This window comes from Anabrus simplex, chromosome 7 (assembly GCF_040414725.1).
Source record: "Anabrus simplex isolate iqAnaSimp1 chromosome 7, ASM4041472v1, whole genome shotgun sequence".
NCBI classification, from domain to species: Eukaryota; Metazoa; Arthropoda; class Insecta; order Orthoptera; family Tettigoniidae; genus Anabrus; species Anabrus simplex.
The window spans coordinates 40,103,626-40,127,031 of NC_090271.1; the positions used below are offsets into that span (position 1 = coordinate 40,103,626).

At 38.5% G+C, this 23,406-nt stretch overlaps 1 protein-coding gene across 1 annotated transcript in view; it reads right to left on the bottom strand.

Annotated features, from left to right (window-relative positions):
- Positions 1-1,248: 1,248 nt before the first annotated feature.
- Positions 1,249-23,406, bottom strand: part of LOC136877675 (hydrocephalus-inducing protein homolog) — a 127,024-nt gene continuing 104,866 nt past the window's right edge. Inside the window, exons 11-12 of the mRNA XM_068228701.1 lie at positions 21,888-22,068; positions 1,249-1,620 (exon numbers count right to left, since the gene is read on the bottom strand). Coding sequence (XP_068084802.1) covers positions 1,474-1,620; positions 21,888-22,068 — 328 coding nt within the window. The 3' untranslated portion in view covers positions 1,249-1,473. The remainder of the gene's footprint in view (positions 1,621-21,887; positions 22,069-23,406) is intronic.

Here is a 23,406-nt window from a genome sequence, read left to right on the forward strand (position 1 = left end):
ATTCACTGCAAGCTGTTAATGCGATTTTTGATGAATGGATAATTATCTGTGGACTTTGGCCCCTCATTCTCCTGACTTAACTGTATGTGACTTTTGTCTTTGGGGTAACCTTCAACACAAAGCATACAGAAACAACGCACTCTACAGTGTGATGGTAGTAGTACCAGACCTGTAGCTTAGATCCTTTCCAACAGAACAAAGATGGCCTAGGCCACCATAGCTCAATTGGTAGAGCAACCGACGCGAAATCGGGAGGTTGTGGGTTCGGATCCCACTGGTGTCTGGTTGGCCATTTTTGTTCTGTACTTAACATCTCTTCAACACGTACTAAATGTACGTAATACGACCTAATAGGTTGAAAGTCGCTTTCGATAACCTGCATATTCTTTGGGCTCTCAAGCAAGAGATTACAAATACGGTATTATACTCAACATTATATGAAGTATCATATGATATAAATTTCATGGTGATCCGTACAGACAGTTTTATACTTAACAGAGTGAAATGGGTCCACCTATTCAATATGCTTTACACACTCTATTAAGTTATATGAAGTATAACTGAAGATGACTTGCAACATGTTTTCCAGAACCTTCTGTGCCACTGCAACCTGAGCCTGGAAAAAGATGGTGAACACTTTCAACATATCCTGTAAAAGCAGATAAAAATAAACTTCCAATACAGTAGTTTTCAGTCAGGTAGCTGTCTGCCGCCAGTTCCCCTTACATGCTGCCTGGGCGAGAATGACCAAGCTGTCCACTAGATGGTGGAGGCCAAATCTGGTAGAGCATGTGTGGTGTTAGGCTCTGAACACCCGGTACAATAGGGAGAAGGAAGTAGTAGAAAAGGAGACAAGGACAAATATGAAAACATAACAGGACATGTGCACATCTTCAAATAGACAGACTCCTCACCAGTCCCAATTCTTTTATAGCCATTTCTTGTTTCTGCTTTGCAGCTTCACCATAAGGCAGCCTTTAATTCTCACTGGTAGAACATCTCGACAGGTCTGGATGTGGAATGTGTGGAATGAGAAGAAATTTGGATAAACACAGGAAAGGGCAGAGCAGGGGAAAGGATAAATATGAATACAGGTGTTATAAGACTAGGAACATAGAACATCTGATATTAGTTGTAGATGATTAGAACATAATTATAATACTTCATAATAATAACAAATTAACTGAAATACCAAATATTTTATTTTTAAATAATTTATAAAATATAACGTATCTAAAAACACTGCAATTTATCATTTGCTATGAACTTTAGTTCATAAAAAACTGGCTCATATAACAATTAACCAAACATTTTACCTTAAAATAGGAACCACTTAATTCTCTGATGTGATGATGTGACTAGCAGTAAAGAATGGTCATTATGTCTTAAAAAGTAGAACTTCTTTTAATGAATGTGTTCAGAGAAAAGAAGTTCTGAGCTCCACATACTGTAGCATTGGCCAAAGGCTACAACTCACTGGTCCAGGACACCCTTTATATAGTAAATCCACTTAATGTTTGGGTCAGCACTAGCCACTACAAGTTTACCAGTTACAGGATACTTGGGATCCAGTCTTTCCAAACTCTTCATACTGGGCATTGTGATGGTTATACGGAATTCCTACAAATAGAAAATAAATATATAATCAATAATGCAGCATATAGTATTTCAAACAAACCAACAAAACAAATCTATGGTGAAACAGCCCATTAAGGGTTAGCATCTTCCAAAATGACTACTATCCAGCAAGATGGCCTGCAGGCACTGGTCACTGCCTCTCGTGTAAGATCTTCAGTTGGACTCTCAAGGCTGTATGAACCCTGTTCCAGTTCTCAATAAAAATAATAATCATCATCATCATAACCATCATCATTTTAAAGTTTCACGGTACTGCTGGCGAGACTCTTCCACTCTGTCTTACTGAGATGCACAGTGTTGTTAAAGGCGTCCTCCAGTGAGTTCTTGGTCTTCCCACCATCTGTTTTCCTGCCACATGTCTCTCCAAGTTAATACAAGCTGTCCTTTTTGGCTCCATCCTCATTACATGCCTAAACCATCTCAATCTGGACGTGCTGAACTGATCTAACAATGATGTCTCAATCCCAGCTTCCTTTCTAACCATGTCTTTCCTTAACTTGTCCAGTGTTGTTTCTTTGAATTGTGGACATCAAGAACTTCATCTCAGATGCCTGCACTTCTTAATACAGAACCAAAATCTCTAGACTGGCCAGGAATTGAACACTGGACCTCCGGGTAAGAGACAGACATTTTACCCCTACACCAAAGGGTTGGCTACCCAAAACAAACAGCATGCATAATAATTAATAAATTTACTATTGCAGGACATACAAGCCAAAAACCAGAACAACATAATCAAAATTTTGCAGACAAAGCTAATACAGGATTTACTTGTAGTCTAGTAACACTCTAATTTCTTTTCCAATCACTGCAAAATTTGACTTTAGTCCACTTCCGAGTAACAATGTCACATTTTGCTGCATTACTTCCCTTTACTCCTTGAACTAAAAAAAACTTTCTTTTGCACATTAGTGTAAGTATTTGTAGTAGCCTACTGTGCTGCCATAAGTAAGTAAGACTGAAGTCACTGCCTTACTAATTAATCTGGATTTAGGGCAGTCGCCCAGGAGGCAGATTCCCTATCTGTTCTTTAATAGCTTTTTCTTAAATGATTTCAAACAAATTGAAAATTTATTGAACATCTCCCTTGGTAAATTATTCCATTCCCTAACTCCCCTTCCAATAAACGAATATTTGCCCCAATTTGTCCTCTTGAATTCCAACTTTATCTTCATATTGTGATCATTCTTACTTTTAAAGACATTTAAATCTAAGAATTTCATTTTTGTCCGTATTGAACTGAGAATGGAAGATAGGAAACTTAAAAGGGTCCACCTTTTCAATACAAATAAATGTTATAGTTTATTTACAACATATATTTACACTTGGAACTAGTTTCGACGCTGTTTGGCGTCATCTTCAGCCAAAATGTGGGAAATAGGCTAGCATGTAGACATTTATATTACACAAGGTGTTACATCAGTGTGATTAAATGGGAGAACATGAAGACGCAAAGTACAATGTCAGTTTCAAAGTGGTCATGAAGGGTGAGTCAAAATTGTATAAACATGAGATAACATAATCACTTAAACAATAAACATATAAACATATAACTGTAACAAAACCATGCAGAAGTACGAGATGATTGGCATTGGAGATTCAAATTATTTCAGACACTCTTCCATTGAATGTTGCCTGCCGCGAGTGTAGTACAAAACATAGGTTATATTTCAGTAAACACAATCTTCTCAAAAATGCACATAACATTATAAAATATTTGGGTTGAGATGAAATTTGGCAGTTAGGGATTGAAATCACTTATTCAATAAGCGTCAATTCAAAAAACAGCTGTGAAGGGTTAGACAAGAATTGCACAAGCGTGAGTTTGGACTCGATAAATGCAAAAAACACATGAAACACACTCAAAAATGTAGGTTCGTGATGGATTTGGCACAAAAGGTCTGCGTTTAATCATTCATTGAATGGCACCGGTGCAAGTGTAGTTCAAATGTGAGTTAGGATTTAACAGCCTCTTAGAATTGCACGTGACATCTGAACTCATGGTGCGAGATGAACTGGCAGTGAAGGTTCGAATTGTAGATATTCAGTAATGTCAATTCAAAATAGTCCATGAAGGGTGAATGCAAAAGCTGTATCATACGAGTTAGGACTCATTGAATAATATTTTCAAATACAAATAACATATTCAACTTTTCGTAGTACAAGGTGAAATTGGCAGTTAAAGAATTAAAATTTGTAGGATTTCTTCATCAGGTGCTATATAGGTCAAGTGCAGCATAAGTATGAGACAGGGCTCAACATATCCAAACTGGTACAAATGCATATTTGAATCCAAGTGTGAGATGAACATGGCAGATAAAGAATCACTTTTGTTGAGAGTGTAGTATACATATTCAGCTCGACAAGAATATAAAATTGGAATTAAGGAATACGTTCCTCTGAGAGCTTGGAGGTTGACTGTGCCAGTATTTGTGGTGTATTGTTGCAGCGTTACGTGTAGGGTGGGGGCAGGTTTCTATGATGTTTATTGCGGGACCTAAGGCGGTAAAGCTATGGCGCGAGATGAAGAGGAACAGAGCGTGTTGGATAGTTTAGGTCTGGGAAGCGGCCATTGTTGGATTAGGAGGGGAGAGGGAAGGAGCGGTAGGGGAGGAGGAGTGGAAGGAAGGGAAATATGGAGGGTGATGCGGTGAAAGTGTGTGGCGTGACAAAGTATTATGCATAATGTGAAAGACAGATCTGTTTTTCGGGATATCCATGTTTTTGAAAAATTCAATGAGAAAGTCGAATAGGATCTTTGGTTTCTCTGAGATATCATTTAAGTTTAGGTTGGGATTGAAATATTGGTCTAAATGAATATAGAGGTTTTCAGTGACGTCTAGGAAAGAACCTTTGTTAAACTTAAATGATATCTCAGAGAAACCAAAGATCCTATTCGACTTTCTCATTGAATTTTTCAAAAACATGGATATCCCGAAAAACAGATCTGTCTTTCACATTATGCATAATACTTTGTCACGCCACACACTTTCACCGCATCACCCTCCATATTTCCCTTCCTTCCACTCCTCCTCCCCTACCGCTCCTTTCCTCTCCCCTCCTAATCCAACAATGGCCGCTTCCCAGACCTAAACTATCCAACACGCTCTGTTCCTCTTCATCTCGCGCCATAGCTTTACCGCCTTAGGTCCCGCAATAAACATCATAGAAACCTGCCCCCAGCCTACACGTAACACTGCAACAATACACCACAAATACTGGCACAGTCAACCTCCAAGCTCTCAGAGGAACGTATTCCTCAATTCCAATTTTATATTCTTGTCGAGCTGAATATGTATACTACACTCTCAACAAAAGTGATTCTTTATCTGCCATGTTCATCTCACACTTGGATTCAAATATGCATTTGTACCAGTTTGGATATGTTGAGCCCTGTCTCATACTTATGCTGCACTTGACCTATATAGCACCTGACGAAGAAATCCTACAAATTTTAATTCTTTAACTGCCAATTTCACCTTGTACTACGAAAAGTTGAATATGTTATTTGTATTTGAAAATATTATTTAATGAGTCCTAACTCGTATGATACAGCTTTTGCATTCACCCTTCATGGACTATTTTGAATTGACATTACTGAATATCTACAATTCGAACCTTCACTGCCAAGTTCATCTCGCACCATGAGTTCAGATGTCACATGCAATTCTAAGAGGCTGTTAAATCCTAACTCATATTTGAACTACACTTGCACCGGTGCCATTCAATGAATGATTAAACGCAGACCTTTTGTGCCAAATCCATCACGAACCTACATTTTCGAGTGTGTTTCATGTGTTTTTTGCATTTATCGAGTCCAAACTCACGCTTGTGCAATTCTTGTCTAACCCTTCACAGCTGTTTTTTGAATTGACGCTTATTGAATAAGTGATTTCAATCCCTAACTGCCAAATTTCATCTCAACCCAAATATTTTATAATGTTATGTGCATTTTTGAGAAGATTGTGTTTACTGAAATATAACCTATGTTTTGTACTACACTCGCGGCAGGCAACATTCAATGGAAGAGTGTCTGAAATAATTTGAATCTCCAATGACAATCATCTCGTACTTCTGCATGGTTTTGTTACAGTTATATGTTTATATGTTTATTGTTTAAGTGATTATGTTATCTCATGTTTATACAATTTTGACTCACCCTTCATGACCACTTTGAAACTGACATTGTACTTTGCGTCTTCATGTTCTCCCATTTAATCACACTGATGTAACACCTTGTGTAATATAAATGTCTACATGCTAGCCTATTTCCCATATTTTGGCTGAAGATGACGCCAAACAGCGTCGAAACTAGTTCCAAGTGTAAATATATGTTGTAAATAAACTATAACATTTATTTGTATTGAAAAGGTGGACCCTTTTAAGTTTCCTATCTTTTAAAGACATCACTCAAACATATTCGTCTACTAATGTCATTCCACACCATCTCTCCGCTGACAGCTCGGAACATACCACTTATTAAATGACACTTGAATGTTTTATTATTCATCCACCTATTCAATACAATACAATTTTTAAAATGAGAACATTGTCCTTATCAAAGTTGTTAACATGAAATTAATATATTATATGGTACATGTTTCACCTATCAATAGTAGGCATCATCAGCCACATTTTTCACCTTAGGATAGATCAGGAACCTGATTGGAAATAATTTATGAATGCTGTTAAAAACTATGTCGTTTAAAATGTATTGGAGATTGTTAAACACTATTACAATATAAAATGTAGTATGCTGTTATATGACAATATTTGTGATAATATTGGAGTCTAAAAACATAATTATTTGATGATTATGACATATTAAAAGATATTACAATAGAGAAAAAAATCAGAAAACACATTCCATTTAGTTGTCAGATGGCATATTGTTAAAAACTTATGAAAAGTTGAGCAATGGTGATGGTCGTTGGTTCTTGAAGTTATAAAATATTGATTTTCAGTTATTTGCTTATAAATATTGAAGAATTTTCATATGGTCTGGTTCCTTTTGAGATAATAGTAGTTGGAAATGTTGGTGCCGTATACTATATTGAAGTCTTTGTAGGTGTCATTAAACCATCTTCTTTGATGTGGTAAGAGTTTGTAATGGGTATGGCCCTTTTGATGTTGGGCGTGTTACTCTAAAACTCTCAACGTAAGCTAACATCTCAGCGGTCGAAGGGAACTCGTCATATCTTTGGCTAACCACCGAATGACAACAACTTTCCCTTCCAACTAATACGCTCACCTCAACACGCCCAATATCTCTGATTCCATTTCTTTACTACTCATATCATTTATATATATAAGAAAACATAAAGGTCCAATAATACTGCCTTGAAGAATTCCCCTCTTAATTATTACAGGGTCAGATAAAGCTTCACCTACTGTAATTCACTGAGATCTATTTTCTAGAAATATAGCAACCCATTCAGTCACTCTTTTGTCTAGACTAATTTTACCCATTTTTGCAAGTAGTCTCCTATGATCCACCCTATCAAATGCTTTAGACAGGTCAATCATGATACAGTCCATTTGACCTCCAGAATCCAATATATTTGTTATATCTTGCTGGAATCCTACAAGTTGGGCTTCAATGGAATAACCTTTCCTAAACCTGAACTGCCTTCTATCGAACCAGTTATTAATTTTGCAAACAAGTCTAATATAATCAGAAAGAATGCCTTCCCAAAGCTTACATGCTACATATGTCGAACTTACTGGCCTGTAATTTTTAGCTTTGTGTCTATCACCCTTTCCTTTATACACAGGGGCTACTATAGCAACTCTCCATTCATTTGGTATAGCTCCTTCATGAAAACAGTAATCAAATAAGTACTTCAGATATGGTACTATATCCCAACCCATTGTCTTTAGTAAGATCCCCTGAAATTGTATCAATTCCAACTGATTTCCTGGTTTTCAACGTTTGTATCTTACTGTAAATGTCACTGTTATCATGTGTAAATTTTAATACTTCTTTAGCATTAGTCACATCTTCTACCTGGACATTATCCTTGCAACCAACAAACTTTACATACTGCTGACTGAATACTTCTGTCTTTTAAAGATCCTCACATACACACTCCCTTTGTTTATTAATGATTCCTGGAATGTTCTTCCTGGAACCTGTTTCTGCATTAAAGTACCTAAACCTACCCTTCCATTTTTCATTTAAATTTGTATGACTGCCAATTATACTTGCCATCATGTTATCCTTAGCTGACTTCTTTGCTAGATTCAATTTCCTAGTAAGTTCCTTCAGTTTCTCCTTTCTTCCACAGCCATTTCGAACTCTATTTCTTTCCAGTCTGCACCTCCTTCTTAGTCTCTTTATTTCTCTATTATAATAAGGTGGGTCTTTACCATTCCTTACCAGCTTTAAAGATACAAACCTATTTTTACATTCCTCAACAACTGCTTTAAACCCATCCCAGAGTCTGTTTACATTTTTATTTACCATTTTCCACTGATCATAGTTACTTTTCAGAAACTGCCTCATGCCTGCTTTATCAGCCATATGCTACTGCCTAATAGTCCTACTTTTATGACCTTCCTTTCTATCACATTTTTTAACTACAACAAAAGCAGCTTCATGATCACTAATACTATTTATTACTTTGGTTTCTTTATAGAGCTCATCTGGTTTTATCAGCACCACATCCAGGATATTTTCCCCTCTAGGTGGTTCCATCACTTTCTGAATAACATGTCCTTCCCATATTAGCTAATTTGCCATTTGTTGATCATGCTTCCTATCGATCGCATTACCTTCCCAATTGACATTTGGTAAATTCAGATTTCCCGCTACAAACACATTCCTTTCCATGTCATTTCCCACATACCTGAATAGCTTATCAAATAGTTCTGAATCACTGTCAGCACTATTCTTTCCTGGTCTGTACACTCCAAAGACATCAAGTTACCTATTATCTTAAGAAATGAGTCTTACACCTAGAATTTCATGTTTGTCATCTTTAACTTTTATGTAGCTTAAAAATTCTTCTTTCACCAGAATGAATACTCCCCCTCCCACTATTTCTACCCTATTTCTACGATACACACTCTAGTTTCCTGAAAAAAATTCTGCATCCATTATATCATTCCTCAGCCATGATTCAACTCCTATTACAATATCTGATAAGTACTGTATATATGTATTCAATTACTTAATTCTATTCCTTTCTTTACAATACTTCTACAGTTCAACACAAATATTTTTTAATGTTTTCCCTACTTGACTTCCCTGTAACCTTATCACCGCTCCCTAGACCACCCCATTTCCCTGAATGTACCTCCCTATTACCTTTCCGAACGAATTTCCTAACTTATACGTACTTCTGCGGTTTAAGTGAAGGCCATCTGAGCGCAGATCCCCATCTCCTACCCACCCATTAGGATCTAGAAATCTCACTCCCAGTTTCCCACTTTAAACACTGGAGAGGGGAGAGAAGGTTATTAACCTACTTCAAGTATAAATTACTTTTATGTAATATGGATGAATGCAAGTTAATGATTTTAGGTATATAAAGTAAGGAATTGAATTAGAGAATATATATTAGATGTTATTATTATGAAAAAAGCTAATTTAATGAGTAAATGTTGCCCAAATGTTATGTGAGTAGAGCGAAGAAGGGGCAATTTTTTAAGTGTGTATGGTCATTTATGTTGGTTACATTAGCATTTTTTTGTGATGTAAATTTCAATTGCTTCCTTTACATTCAAAGATTTACTTTTATTTTCTATGTATAAAATTTTTAGGTCTGTATTGATGTCTTTGAAATGTGGTGAACTATTGTGCACTCCCCGAAGGCTGAATGTCGATTATAACTGATCACATTTCTGTGTCTTGTGTGGAACTTACATTTTGTTTGACCTATATATGTGGCATTGCAGTTAGGTTCTTGGCACTTGAGTTCATAGATTCCTAACTTTGAGACTTTTATTGTGTAGGTTGCACTTGCTGATGTGTCTCTGTACTGTGTTGTTCGTTCTAAAGGCTACTTTTAAACCTTGTTTCTTGAAAATATTAGCCGATGACTTGGTCTTAATGACAGACAGTAATCTAACATCTTGGAACATGAAAATAGGTGTACAGTGTATGATAAGAAAATAAGCATTTCCAAGGCTAAAGTGATATCAGGAGTGAAGAAACTTAAGAGAACTGAATGTCATGTCGGGAATACAAAACTGGAATAGGTAGATCATTTCATTTAGGATGTGTATTCTCCCAGGATGGTAGTATAGTAAGATTGCATCAAGGTGCAGCAAAGTTAATGCAGTGAACTCGCAGTTGCGATCAACAGTGTTCTACAAGGGAAATGTTAGCCCCTGGATGAAACTACCTTTACACTAGTCTCTTTTCAGAGTGAAAGCCAGGTGGACTCAGACATGCAACAAGTGAAAATGATTCCTGGTACAAACAGGTGAGGAACAATGGCAGGAGGGTATTCAGAATGAGGAGAGTTTCTATAGTAGTCCCTGTGTATAAAGGAAAGGGTGATAGATATAAAGCTGAAAATTACAGGCCAGTCAGTTTGACATGCATTGCATGCAGGCATTGGGAAAGCAATCTTTCTGATTTTATTAGACATGTTTGCAAAATTAATAAATGGTTCAATAAAAGGCAGTTTGGGTTTAGGAAAGCTTATTCCAATGAAGCTCGACTTGTAGGATTCCAGCAAGATATGGCAGGTATTTTGGATTCAGAAGGCCAAACAGACTGTATCGTGATTGACCTCTCATACGGTAGATCATGGGAGACTACTGGCAAAAATAAGGGCTATTGGACTAAAGAAAACAGTGACTGAATGGGTGGCTATATTTCTAGAAAACAGAACTCAGAGAATTATAGTAGGTGAAGCTTTATCTGATCCTATAAGCATTAAGAGGGTAATCCCTCAAGGCAGTATTATTGGACCTTTATGTTTTCTTACATAGATAAATGATATGAGTTAATGAACTGGAATCAGAGATAAGGCTTTTTGCAGATAATGTTATGTTATACTGTATAGAATAATAAGTAAGTTACAAGATTGTAGGCAACTGCAAAAAGACCTTGACAATGTTGTGAGATGGACAACAGACAATGATATGATGACAAACAGGGTTATAAGTCAGGTTGTGAGTTTCACTAGAGTAGAGTTCCCGTGTATGGGTCCCTCACCAGGATTACTTGCTTCAAGAACTGGAATATCCAAAGAAAAGCAGCCCGATTTATTCTGGGTGATTTCTCTCAAAAGAGTAGCATTATGAAAATGTTGCAAAGTTTGGGCTGGGAAGACATAAGAGAAAGGAGACGAGCTGCTCAACTAAGTGGTATGTAATACCAATATATTGGACATTATAAATTTTCCAGTTAACTCATTCCTGGTTGCCAGCATTTCGCCTCAGTGTGCTAAGTTAGGGCTCATCAGTTGGTAAATAGCACACCCACCAAAATGCATGGCTAGTGCATACCGTGGAGGCTACTGCATAGGCTACATGGAACCACCGGCAGTGCCAATGCACTATGAGAGACTTAGTCTCATTACAAAAAATTGATGCCTGCCTGGTCATCAGATGATATAGATGTTGATTCCCATAGGGAACCTGAAATATTTGTCCCGAATGAGTAAATTTATAATACCAATATAAATGGTCCGTTATTGGACATTATAAATTTTCCAGCTAACTCATTCCTGGTTGCCAGCGTTTCGCCCCAGTTTGCTAAGTTGGGCTCATCGGTTGGTAAATAGCACACCTACCAAGACGCATGTCTAGTGCATACCGTGGAGGCCACTATCTATCTATAAATGTTACACCCTCTCGCTGGCCAAGAAATGTGGGAGGGTTGGGGAGATGTGATGGAAGAAGGAGGTGGGTAAGGGATGTGAAGTAGGAGGAGATGGGAGAGGAATTTTGCCTATGCCGAAGTATTTTACGATTTATTTATTTATTTATTTATTTATTTATTTATTTATTTATTTATTTATTTATTTATTTCATCTTTTCTTTTTTTCTTCCTTTTTTAAATATAGAACATACATACAATGTACAGTTTGAACAAATTGTATACTAGAAATTTTCTTGCCATCCTACGCCTGGAAGGACATGTATGAGAATAGAAAACTGAATTTAAATACAAAAATAAATTTTTTCCCAGCACACTGACCCACCAACAATTTTGAGTGGTTACATTTATGAGTGAGCCTGGCCAAGGCGGTAAAGGGGTGTTCGGTTCACCCAGAAGGACGTGGGTTCAAATCCCCTTCAGGAAGTTGTAAAATTTAAGACACGAGATTTCCACTTCCGGAGATGCATATGGCCCTGAGGTTCACTCAGCCTTCACCAAAAATGAGTACCAAGTTAATTCCTGGGGGCAAAGGCAGCAGGTGTTGAGCTAACCACTCTACCACATCATGTGCCAAGGTTACAAATGGTGGAAGCCTTTACCTTCCACCCCTCCAAGGGCCTTCATGGCCTGTATGGAGATGACTTTGCTTTGCTTTTTACATTTATGAGTGAAGAAATGTATGAAAGATGGAGCTTATTGGCTGGAGTTAGAGAATGTGAAGTGGTTTTAGACGAGAGTTTCAAGAGGTATAAAACTGAAGTGGGAGTTTAAGCCTGAGTAAGTGGTTGAGAAATGGAGATTGATTGTCTGGTTCACCACGGCTTGTAGATGAGTGAGGACTAACGATCTGTGGTAGGGATAAATATTCAGTAGGGAAATGGTTAAGAAGTGGAGAAGATATTCAACTGTAGGTGGTGGGAAGAGGGAACAGTTGGACGGTGTGGGCATGTCGTTGGTTCATATAGGAGCTGTGAGCTCAGGTCAGTTTTGGGGAGGTGCAGGGCGGCTTCTGCAGTGGCATGAATATGCTGGATGATTGCCTCCACAAGTGTGACACAGGGGAGGGTGACGGGTGTTGGGGCACCTTGATGTAGAGTGCTGTTGGCTGCAATGACCGCATACAGGATGTTTTGCTCTGCACTGAGTGATAGGGTGGTTATTGTATGAGGCATCGCTCACACCTGATGGATTGTAGTGGCGGGGATCGGGATGGCTCCAATTTGTGATGGTGTATGTAGATTGAAACTCCGCTGACCAGCACTCGGTTCACATGTTCAGGTGTCGGCAGTAGCATTCAAACCATGTAGGTGGGTCCTGTTGAGTTCTTTATCCTGAATACCTTTCTCGCTGGGATGCCTTCAACTTTGAGTTTGGCAAGGATGTTATCTTCAGTAATAGAGGGGTCTACACCTCGTATTACGCAGCTGAGGAGTCGATAGTGTGTAGGAGTAAGCAGAGCTTTAATGGGTTGAGGTGGGAGGCATTGACGGAGAGGTGCTTAAACCGAAACGATGAGATCCTACTATAGTGAGCAGGTTGGCAACAGCATCTCCGTTGACCGGGATGATGACTCCGGCAGTAGTTTTCTGGATGTCTGCGATATCCTCCCGGCGCATGTTGAAGCGAACCAGACTAGCAAATATGGCGTGAGGTGATTGGAAAGCAGGGGAGGGATGGGAAAGTAAAAAGGAACGAGTACCTGACGGAGTTTGTTGAAGTAAACGGGAGTGATTAATAGGGCATCTGGTGCCGGATTCAGCAATGAAGGAGAGCTGGGGAGGAGTAGGTGTGGTAGTGGTAGTGGTTGTAGTTGCAGGTGGAATGTCTCTCTGTGTGTTGAGTTCCATGGCGAGCAGTGAGTCATGGGACGTGGCTGGTTGAGGGATCCGTTCTGAGGCCACTTCCAGGTGCTGTGTGGCTGGTACTTGTTCTGGAGTTGATCTTGGAACCAGATTCGTAAAGTGACATTGCAGTCTTGAATTATCTAAAGGTGGAGCTGGTGTGGCAGGAATATATCTGGCTTGATAATTAGGAGCAGTGAAGCTGGACATCACAGCCAAATGGTAAGCAATTTCAGCTGTTTGGTTGAAGTCGGTAATGGAGCTGGTGGTGACGTTGGTCATCGAAGAGGTGGTGACCAGGTTATAAAACGGGTATAGAAACATGGCAACTAATGTTCTGGAGTTCACTCAAAATACAGTGAATCAGAAATGCGGAAGTCGTCGATGATGGGCTTGTCCCGTGGTGAAACCTGCCGGATTTTCTTCAGTCCACTTGATCAGCATACTTCTTAATATGGAATGCCCTATGTGACTGATGTATCGGTGTAGAAAACCGTTGGACGGCGAAGGATTCCGTGGAGGCCACAGCGTAGGCTACTTGGAGCCACCATAGGGAACCTGAAATATTTGTTCCGAATGAGTAAATTTATAATACCAATATAAATGGTCTGTTATTGTACTTTATAAATTTTCCAGCTAACTCATTCCTGGTTGCTATCGTTTCACCCTAGTGTGCTAAGTTGGGCTCATCAGTTGGTAAATAGCACCATTTATATTAGTATTATAAATTTACTCATTCGGGACAAATATTTCTGGTTCCCTTTGGGAATCAACATCTATATCATCTGATGGCCAGGCAGGCATCAATTTTTGGTAATGAGACTAAGTCTCTCATAGTGCATTGGCACTGTCGGTGGCTCCAAGTAGCCTACACAGTGGCCTCCACAGTATGCACTAGCCATGCATCTTGGTGGGTGTGCTATTTACCATCTGATGAGCCCAACTTAGCACACTGGGACGAAACGCAGGCAACCAGGAATGAGTTAGCTGGAAAATTTATAATGTCCAATAACGGACCATTTATATTGGTATTATAAATTTACTCATTCGGGACAAATATTTCTGGTTCCCTATGGGAATCAACATCTATATCATCTGATGACCAGGCAGGCATCAATTTTTGGTATGAGGCTGTCTCTCATAGTTCATTGGCACTGCTGGTGGCTCCAAGTAGCCTATGCAGTGGTCTCCATGACGTCTTTCGTCGACATCTCTATCTACGTGGACTACTCTCTCCTACCACATATCCTCTATCTTTTTTGTTCGGCAGGGGTAACGCCACAACTATAACTCCACATCTTGCCGAGTCAAAAAAGCATATTAGCTGGCCTAAAGTTGGTAGGCGGCCCACACCAGCAATGTATTCATGTGTTGCCTGTGATGTTGATCCCGCCATCTTGGAAGAGGACATTGCTAGTGACCTTCCCTCGACCGGTGTTTCGTTTCTTCAAAGACTTTACCACGGCTCTGATCCAGCACCAAAGGTACTCCTCTACTACAAATTTGCATCTGCCTGTCTCTACGTCCAGGATACTGGCGCTCTCATCAATCTTCACCTCCACCCAGCGGCTCCTACACCGTCTCACATCCGAGCTGAGATAGAGGTTGATGAAGAACTTGCTGCGAGTGCTGACAGAATGCCCCCTCCATTTTCATCACCCTCAGTACCTGCGTCTCCCTGCCCTCCCACTACTACCATCAACACCACTATATCTGCTCCCATGTCTCTTACCACTCCTTGTCTAATATCTGTTTCCACTACCACCACCACCACTACCACCACCACCACCACCACCACTACCACCACCACCACCACCTTTCACTCACACCTCTGCTACCCTTTCTCTTACTACTCCAACTACGTCCCATCCTCTTCCACTCTTGATAACTTCTCTCCCCACCCCTTCGACCACTGCTCCACCATATCACACTACATATACTCAGCCATCTGCCGAGGGAACTTCTACCACTTTGCCTGGGAACATGGTACGTCAACCTTTGCCACCATCGCCATCTGAAAGATCTTCCTGCAGCTGTGTCATTTGCGGGGTGGATCCCAGCCTAGCGCCTGCGGTTCTTGCTCATGACCTTCGCCAGGCAGCTGTACGTTGGGCTTACCGCACCTTCAATGCTGCCGGTCCTACCTTCCTGGTGCGGATCCAACTTCCAAATTATGCCAACGGTCAGCGCCTTATCGCCCATGGCTTATGGCTTTACGGTCGCCATCATCGTGTGGAACCCTCGCATTCTCCCCCACAAACTCTGCACTGTCCTACCACACCTGCAGTCATCCCCTGTCTAATTCTCCTCCTATTTCAGCCCATCCACATCTTCAATCATCTACTGTCCCACCCCCGCCACCGTCCTTCCCCCACCTCCACCTTCCCCTCACCTCCTCCGCCTTCTTACTTCCTTCGTCAACTTCTCCTCATTCTACCATATCCTCGCCTTACAACTTCTCCCTAGCACACTATCATAACTCAATACATATATGCCCTGTACTCTTAAAATTCTGTATCTCTCCTGAATAAAGTTCCATCTCAGTTGCACTCCTCAGCCAAGAGGTCAATTCCACTTCTCCCTTTTTATACCCAGCTTTACCCCTCTCCTTCCCTTAATGCATCTCCTTATCCTGCCCACTCTCCTGGCCAGAGGGAGAGCATTACCCTCTAGGAGGCCCGCTCCACCCCTTCAGGGTGGGAAATGAAAACTCATCGATGATGACGACGCCTCCACGGTATGCACTAGCTATGCGTCTTGGTGGGTGAGCTATTTAGCAATTGATGAGCCCAACTTAGCACAATGGGGCAAAACGCCGGCAACCAGGAATGAGTTAGCTGGAAAATTTATGATGTCCAATAACGGACTGTTTATATTGGTATTATAAATTTACACATTTGCGACAAATATTTCAGGTTCCCTATGGGAATCAGCATCTATATCATAAGTGGTATATTCCGAACTGTCAGTGGAGAGATGGTGTGGAATCACATTAGTAGATAAATAAGTCTGAGTGTTTTTTTTTCTATTTGCTTTATGTCACACCGACACAGATAGGTCTTATGGCGACGATGATAGGAAATGCCTAGGAATGGGAAGGAAGTGGCCATGCCCTTAATTAAGGCACAGCCCCAGCATTTGCCTGGTGTGAAAATGGGATACCACGGAAAACCATCTTCAGGGCTGCCAACAGTGGGGTTTGAACCCACTATCTTCCGGATGCAAGCTCACAGCTGTGCGCCCCTAACCGCACGGTCAACTCGCCCGGTAGTGGTGTTTTTAAAAGTAGGAAAGAACACAATATGAAGATAAAGTTGGAATTCAAGAGAACAAGTTAAGGCAAATATTTGTTCATAGGTAGGGGAGTTAGGGATTTTAATAATTTACTGCAGGAGATGTTCAATAAATTTCCAAATTCTTTGCAATCATCTCAGAAAAGTCTAGGGAAACAACAGATAGGGAATCTGCCACCTGGGCGACTGCCCTATATGCAGATCAATGTTGATTGATTGATTGATTGATTGATTGATTGATTGATTGATTGATTGATTGATTGATTGATTGATTGATTGATTGATTGATTGATTGATTGATTGATTGATTGATTGATTGATTGATTGATTGATTGATTGATTGATTGATTGATTGATTGATTGATTGATTGATTGATTGATTGATTGATTGATTGATTGAAATAAGGCTAAGTTCGGTAGGAACACAATGGATATGCATAAATTGGCTTTCGTGATGGGATCATGATGCAAATAGAGGAAGATATGGGTTACCTAGAAGAATAGTGAGAGTGGTCATAGAGGGGAAGAGAAGTAGATGGACACCAATGTTAAACTCAGTTTCTATTGATTTAAAGAGAAGAGGTATGGAAATAAATGAGGCCACAGAGCAAGTTAGAAATAATGGATTGTAGAAGCATTTAATTCATTCACAGAGGCTTGCAAACTGAACACTGGTCGGCATAACAGTCTATAATGATATATGTATGTGTGTATACATATGTATTTTTTTAAACCTTTTATTCACGGCATATCCCATTACGTGACAGTAATATTATATGCTTAAGTAATCATATTACAAATGTAACTTAATTTTCTAGTTACATGTGAGATACATTCTTAATTCGATGACTGTTATGATGTACATAAGTAAACAAAATAATAATATATACAAAACTATATCCTTTTTTCACAATTGTTCAAATACAATCGAGTTTATGAAATGTAATAACTTTAAACTAATTTCTTACTAACCTACTTTTGATGACTGGCCATGACTCTTTACCTAAAGTATCTTTAATTAAAATGCTTCTTTCTCTCTCAAGTAATTCACAGTGAAATAATAAATGGTCAACAGTTTGATCAATGGCATTACATGGTCACACGGGACTATCTAATATTTTAAAATGATGCAAATAAGCTCTTACTTTTCCATGACCCATTACCACTGCAGAGAAATTTAGCATTAAATAAATATGTTGGGAAAGTCTGTCCATTACACTGGGAAAAAATGATTTTGTTACTGAACCCTTCGTCGTTTGATCCCATTCACTTTGCCGTTTCTGTAAGCTCTCATTTCTCAATTCCGTAATTTAAAAAGTTTTGGAATTTTGCTGTACCACTCACTAATTTCACTGTTGTGCACTGCTTCCTTGGCCAGATGATCCGCGAGTTCATTACTTTAGTTCCCAGTGTGAGCCTTAATCCAGGTGAACTTGATTTTCCACTTGTTACTTTCAAGAAACTTTGTTTTCATCTTGATTTGTTGAATAAAGTAATTGTAGTTACTTTTAATGAGTCTATTGTTACATATTTTACTGTCAGTGAATATCATGGCTTTCTGTGAGATATTTTCCTTTAATACCAATGTTTCAATTGATTCAAATGCTTTCAGAAGTGATAATGATGATGCTTGATATTTAAAAGGGTCTAACATCTACGGTCATCGGCCCCGATATAACAATAGGTGTCAGTCCTGTAATGATACAGAGTGCTTCATTAGATATAGTCTGGAAACCTTTCGTGACTTAGATGTTAATAAGCCTTTGCACTCTTAAATAAATTTTCCTGGTGCTTTCCTTTTCCATAGCTGCAATCCATACAGGTGCTCCGAACAATAGCAGAGGATATATTGCTCCTTTATATATTACCTTAAGAGCTTCATGTTGAAGCCTCAACATATATTTTTCGCTGATTTTGACAATGCATGAATTAATTGTGTACACCTGTCAGCTATATGATATACATGGTGCTTAAATTTAAGTTTGTGGTTAAATATTATCCCCAGATATTTCATCCTACGACTTGCTTCAAGGTAATATTATCGAGGTAGATTTTTATCTCTTTTTCTTCTTGTCATATTATCCTCATTATGAGCATAGTCTTTGATTACTCTTCACTGAAATGAATTTTAATATTTTTAGCCCATGTTGCTAATCATTTCCATGTTTGTATAGCATTCAGTTTCTTTAACGGTTACCCCCTTTGATGGCTAATATTAAATCATCCGCGAATCTACGTATTGAACCCATGACCTTTCAGTCATAAGGAACCAGAGTCCGAAAGTCATTACATGAGGTCTCATATAAATTACAAGTCATGAGCTCTAGCTACATTTTTATCTCTGATGAGAGACGGCACGTGGAGGAACAAGTGGTGGTTCTCATTCTCACGCTAAAGAAATGACGTCACCCGCACGTGTAGAAGGTGCATGGATATGTCGGACTTTTAAATACAATAACCATGTTAAAAGTTAAATTGTAACAGGTTAAAAAGTTGAAAGCAAATCAGAGAAGGTAACCCAGTTGTTAAGGTATGATACACGAGAAAATAGTCCAGCTTGAGGTGTTTAGACCATAAGGTGAATTTTATAAAACACTTGATTGCACCTACTAAGACAAATTTTAAATGTAACATTAAATTGATGTATGTTGCGTATGACCATCTAAAACACATGACAGCAACTATAATGTCAATGTTAGATTATAACAAGTTAAAATGATGAGGTGCATCTGACCGTAAAGTATAAAATTTGAGAAGATACCCCAGTTGTTGAGTCTTGATACGCAAGAGAATAGCCCAGCTTGAGGTGCATAGATCACAATGTAACATGTGTTATCAGTAGGAAGAATAAACCTTGTTCTCTTAAGTTGTGGTAATTAACAGGCTTAATTCAAGTCATTTAAAAACACTATTGAACTAATTGACAAACAACTAACTAATCGACTTACAACCTAACTATTGTAACAATTCTTTTGACATAGTCAAAATGTATCCAAGCATACAAACAGCAAAGCTTTTCCCCAGCACTGAAAGTAACTCAAAGAAATATAGTCCTCTTAGCAAACTTGAAATACATTATTTCATCTCCATTCTGAAATTAGTCGTCAATAAAAACTTTTTCACTTTTGACAAAATTATTTATCAACAAGACGGATTAACAATGGGATCACCCACCTCTGGAATCTTAGCGGAGATTTATTTAGATTATCTGGAATGCTCAAAAATCAACAACAACAACTTTCCTAACATTCTTCTATGGGCCAGATACATGGATGACACATTTGTAATTATGAACAAAGAAATTAATATCGCGGCCTTCACCATTCATGATCTTAACAACATCGATCCCCATATTAAATTTACACTTGACTCTGAAACAAAGTAATCAATTTTTTAGATTTGACTATCCATAGATACCCTTCCTTTTTATCTTACAAAATTTTCAGGGAACCCACACAAACTGCAACTACCATTCGTCAAGACTCCACACATCCCCAAGTACATAAATGTGCTACCTATATTAGTTTAGTCCACCGTGCCTTCACAATACCCATGTCAAAGAAAGACTTGAAAAACGAAATTATTACTATTCGTGCAATCGCCAAATTTAATGGTTACAAAAAGTCCTTTATAGAACAATAAATTCAGACACCGACCTAAGACCACCCTTACTAAAGAAAAATCTAAAGACGCCACTTCTTCTACCTTTACTTTCAACAAAGATGTCTACAAAATCTCCAATCTCTTCAGAAAGCACAATGTAAACATTTCCTTCAGAACAAATAACAGGAATTCTGAAATTCTGCACAATTCCCCATCAGTTAATATATCCAACACTTTTTCAAAGTCTGGAATCTACAGATTCAAATGCAACAAATACAATTCCTCATACATTTGACAAACAGGGCGTAGTTTCACGACTATATATTCAGAGCACGTCAACGCTATAAGATATAATAGGTTTACAGCAATAGGTCAACACATCTCTGACTCCAACCACAAGTTTACCAACATTGAACCTAATTTAGAGATCCTTCAAATGGCCAATAAAGGGCCTCTCGTGAATATAATTGAAATTTTTTTATCCATTTTGATCATTACTTTAATCCTAACTTTAACTTAAATGAAATTTCTGAGAAGCCTAATATCCTTTTCGATTTCTTAATTAACTTCCTTAAAAATAGCAGATTTCCAAACACTAGCGCAATCTTTCAAGCCATGCTCAATATGCATCCCCATCACTTACACCCACTACCTCATCCCTCTGCCCCATCTTAGCCCTACTCCAAAGCTTTAGTTCCTCCTTTTCTCCCCTTCCCCTCCCCTCACTCTCCCTTCCCCTCCGGGTTTCATTGCCTCTATTATTGCTCTCTTCAGTAGCCCAGCTACTCTCCTTTCAACAACTGTGCTATCACACTGCTCAAGGTGAGTTCACCTCTTTTCCCTTACCTTTCTTTTGTCTATGTACATTTATATCATGCCTAATTCGGCTTTCAATCTTTTTGTCAGGTCTCCACGTTTCCATATCGAACTGGGAATCATAACGTTGATTCAAATTATGATCTTCACATGACCACATTGTTGGCTTTGGAACCACCTGAATTAAGCCTGTTAATTACCACAACTTACGAGAACAAGGTTTATTCTTCCCACTGATAACACATGTTACCTTAGGATCTATGCACCTCAAGCTGGGCTATTCTCTTGTGTATCAAGACTCAACAACTGGGATACCTTCACAAATTTTATACTTTACGGTCAGATGCACCTCATCATTTTAACTTGTTATAATCTAACATTGACATGTGCTGTCTTGTGTTTTAGATGGTCATATGCAACATATTCTCATCACTTTAATGTTACATTTAAAATTTGTCTTAGTAGATGCAGTCAAGTGCTTTATAAGATACACCTTAGGTTCTATACACCTCAAGCTGGACTATTTTCTCGTGTATCATACCTTAACAACTGGGTTACCTTCTCTGATTTGCTTTCAACACTTTAACCTGTTACAATTTAACTTTTAACATTTGTCATTGTATTTGCTGTCATGTGTTTTAATATTTTAACTAGTCATAATTTAACATTTGTCTTGTAGGTGCTATCATGTGATTATATTGTTGTTTGATAAGTTGTGTTTTGCTCAATTGATTCATTGGCTGATGATGGCGCTCAATGAGCGTCAAAATTAGCACCAACCTTCTTTGAATGACATATGATGTATACATACTAGAACCACTAAAATGAAATAAAATATGATATTCATGACAAACTTACTTTTCTAGCCTTCACTGTTTCAGAAGAATTTTTCAAAGTGAACAGTGGCTGGTCCACATACATACTGAATGTCTTGACCTCACTAAATATGTTCTTAAAATGTATCACAAGTGGGGTACCAGGTCTTATAATGAGTGGACCTTGAGGCTTTGGCTGGGTGCAGACTCCATAAAGGGGAAAACTGGAAAAGACACAGAAAAAATATCATTGGCCATTATGAAAGTTGAAGGTTCTGTTTATTATCTACAGAAATGGAATAAGGAATGGATATTGCTCAAACAACACAATCAGTTTGTAACAGTCACAACCTCCCAGATTACAGCATTGTGTGAAACAGTGATACCTTATTCTACAGGAGGTATTCCAATGCAAACTGTACAAAATACAAAAGAAATATTGTTTGAAAGAACATTCTCCTCTTCACATGGAGTCTATAAGGTGTAACCTTACAATATCATTATAATAAGGAGATAACGAAGCTCGTGTTTGCAGCGTTCACCTCCTGGGTGGCACTATATGAGCAACAATGCTGGCAAATCTAATTTATCAATCCTGTCAAAGCTGTATTGGGATGCTGAAATATTAGTAGAATAAATCCAAAATCTGCCAGTAATAAACAACAACATGATGACATTAGGTATTTATAAGGCAAGAGCCACTCAGATCCATTGAAAGATAGTTCTTTTATCTCCTACTAGTAGAAATCCTGTTCTTTGCACAGAGCTTCGTTTTTTTGTTACTTGAAACTTACAGTATGTTAAAACAACTTGCTAGCCACTATCAGTTCAGAAGTTCTACTGAACATATTAGGCACAAGTTGCTCTTATAGGAGTCACCAATCAGTGTTACAGAATATGGCTTGAACCTATACCAGTTGGAAGATATGTGGTTCACTATACTTTCTGTAACCTCTTGGCTATGCTTGCATATGCTGTCTTACCTGATAGCTAACACAATGGGAGGAACTGTTACTCCATCAATAAAGACACATTCCAAAGGTAGGTTTAAATAATGGATTATCACATTCTTTGCACTTTCAATCAACAGAGCAAAACAAGAAGGAGAGTTGCTAACTGCTCAATTTTAAAATATGATTTTTCTAACCCAACACAGATATATAAATGCTACTAAGTAGCATAAGAATTATTATAGCAACCCATGACCTATTAATGCTCCCAAACAGCATAAAAATGATCTATTGTTGGAACCTATCACTCCAAAACAAGGCCCATTTTCTGTGCTTTACTCACTTATGTTTATCCTTTAGATATTACATTTTTCAAAAAGGTTTGTTAGTTGTTACTTATGACCTAAGATAAACCTCCATTTGGTTGTACCTGAGATACTGTGGTGATTGAGTGAGTAGTATTTCATATTTATACATACTGTCATGAGTTATAACTAAAATACTCCTCAAAGAGGTACTGCATTTCACACTTGACTAAATTTATTTAGCTACTATGATGTACAGCTTGAGGTCATGTGGTTTTGTACTCACTATCTTGGCGATTGGACTCCT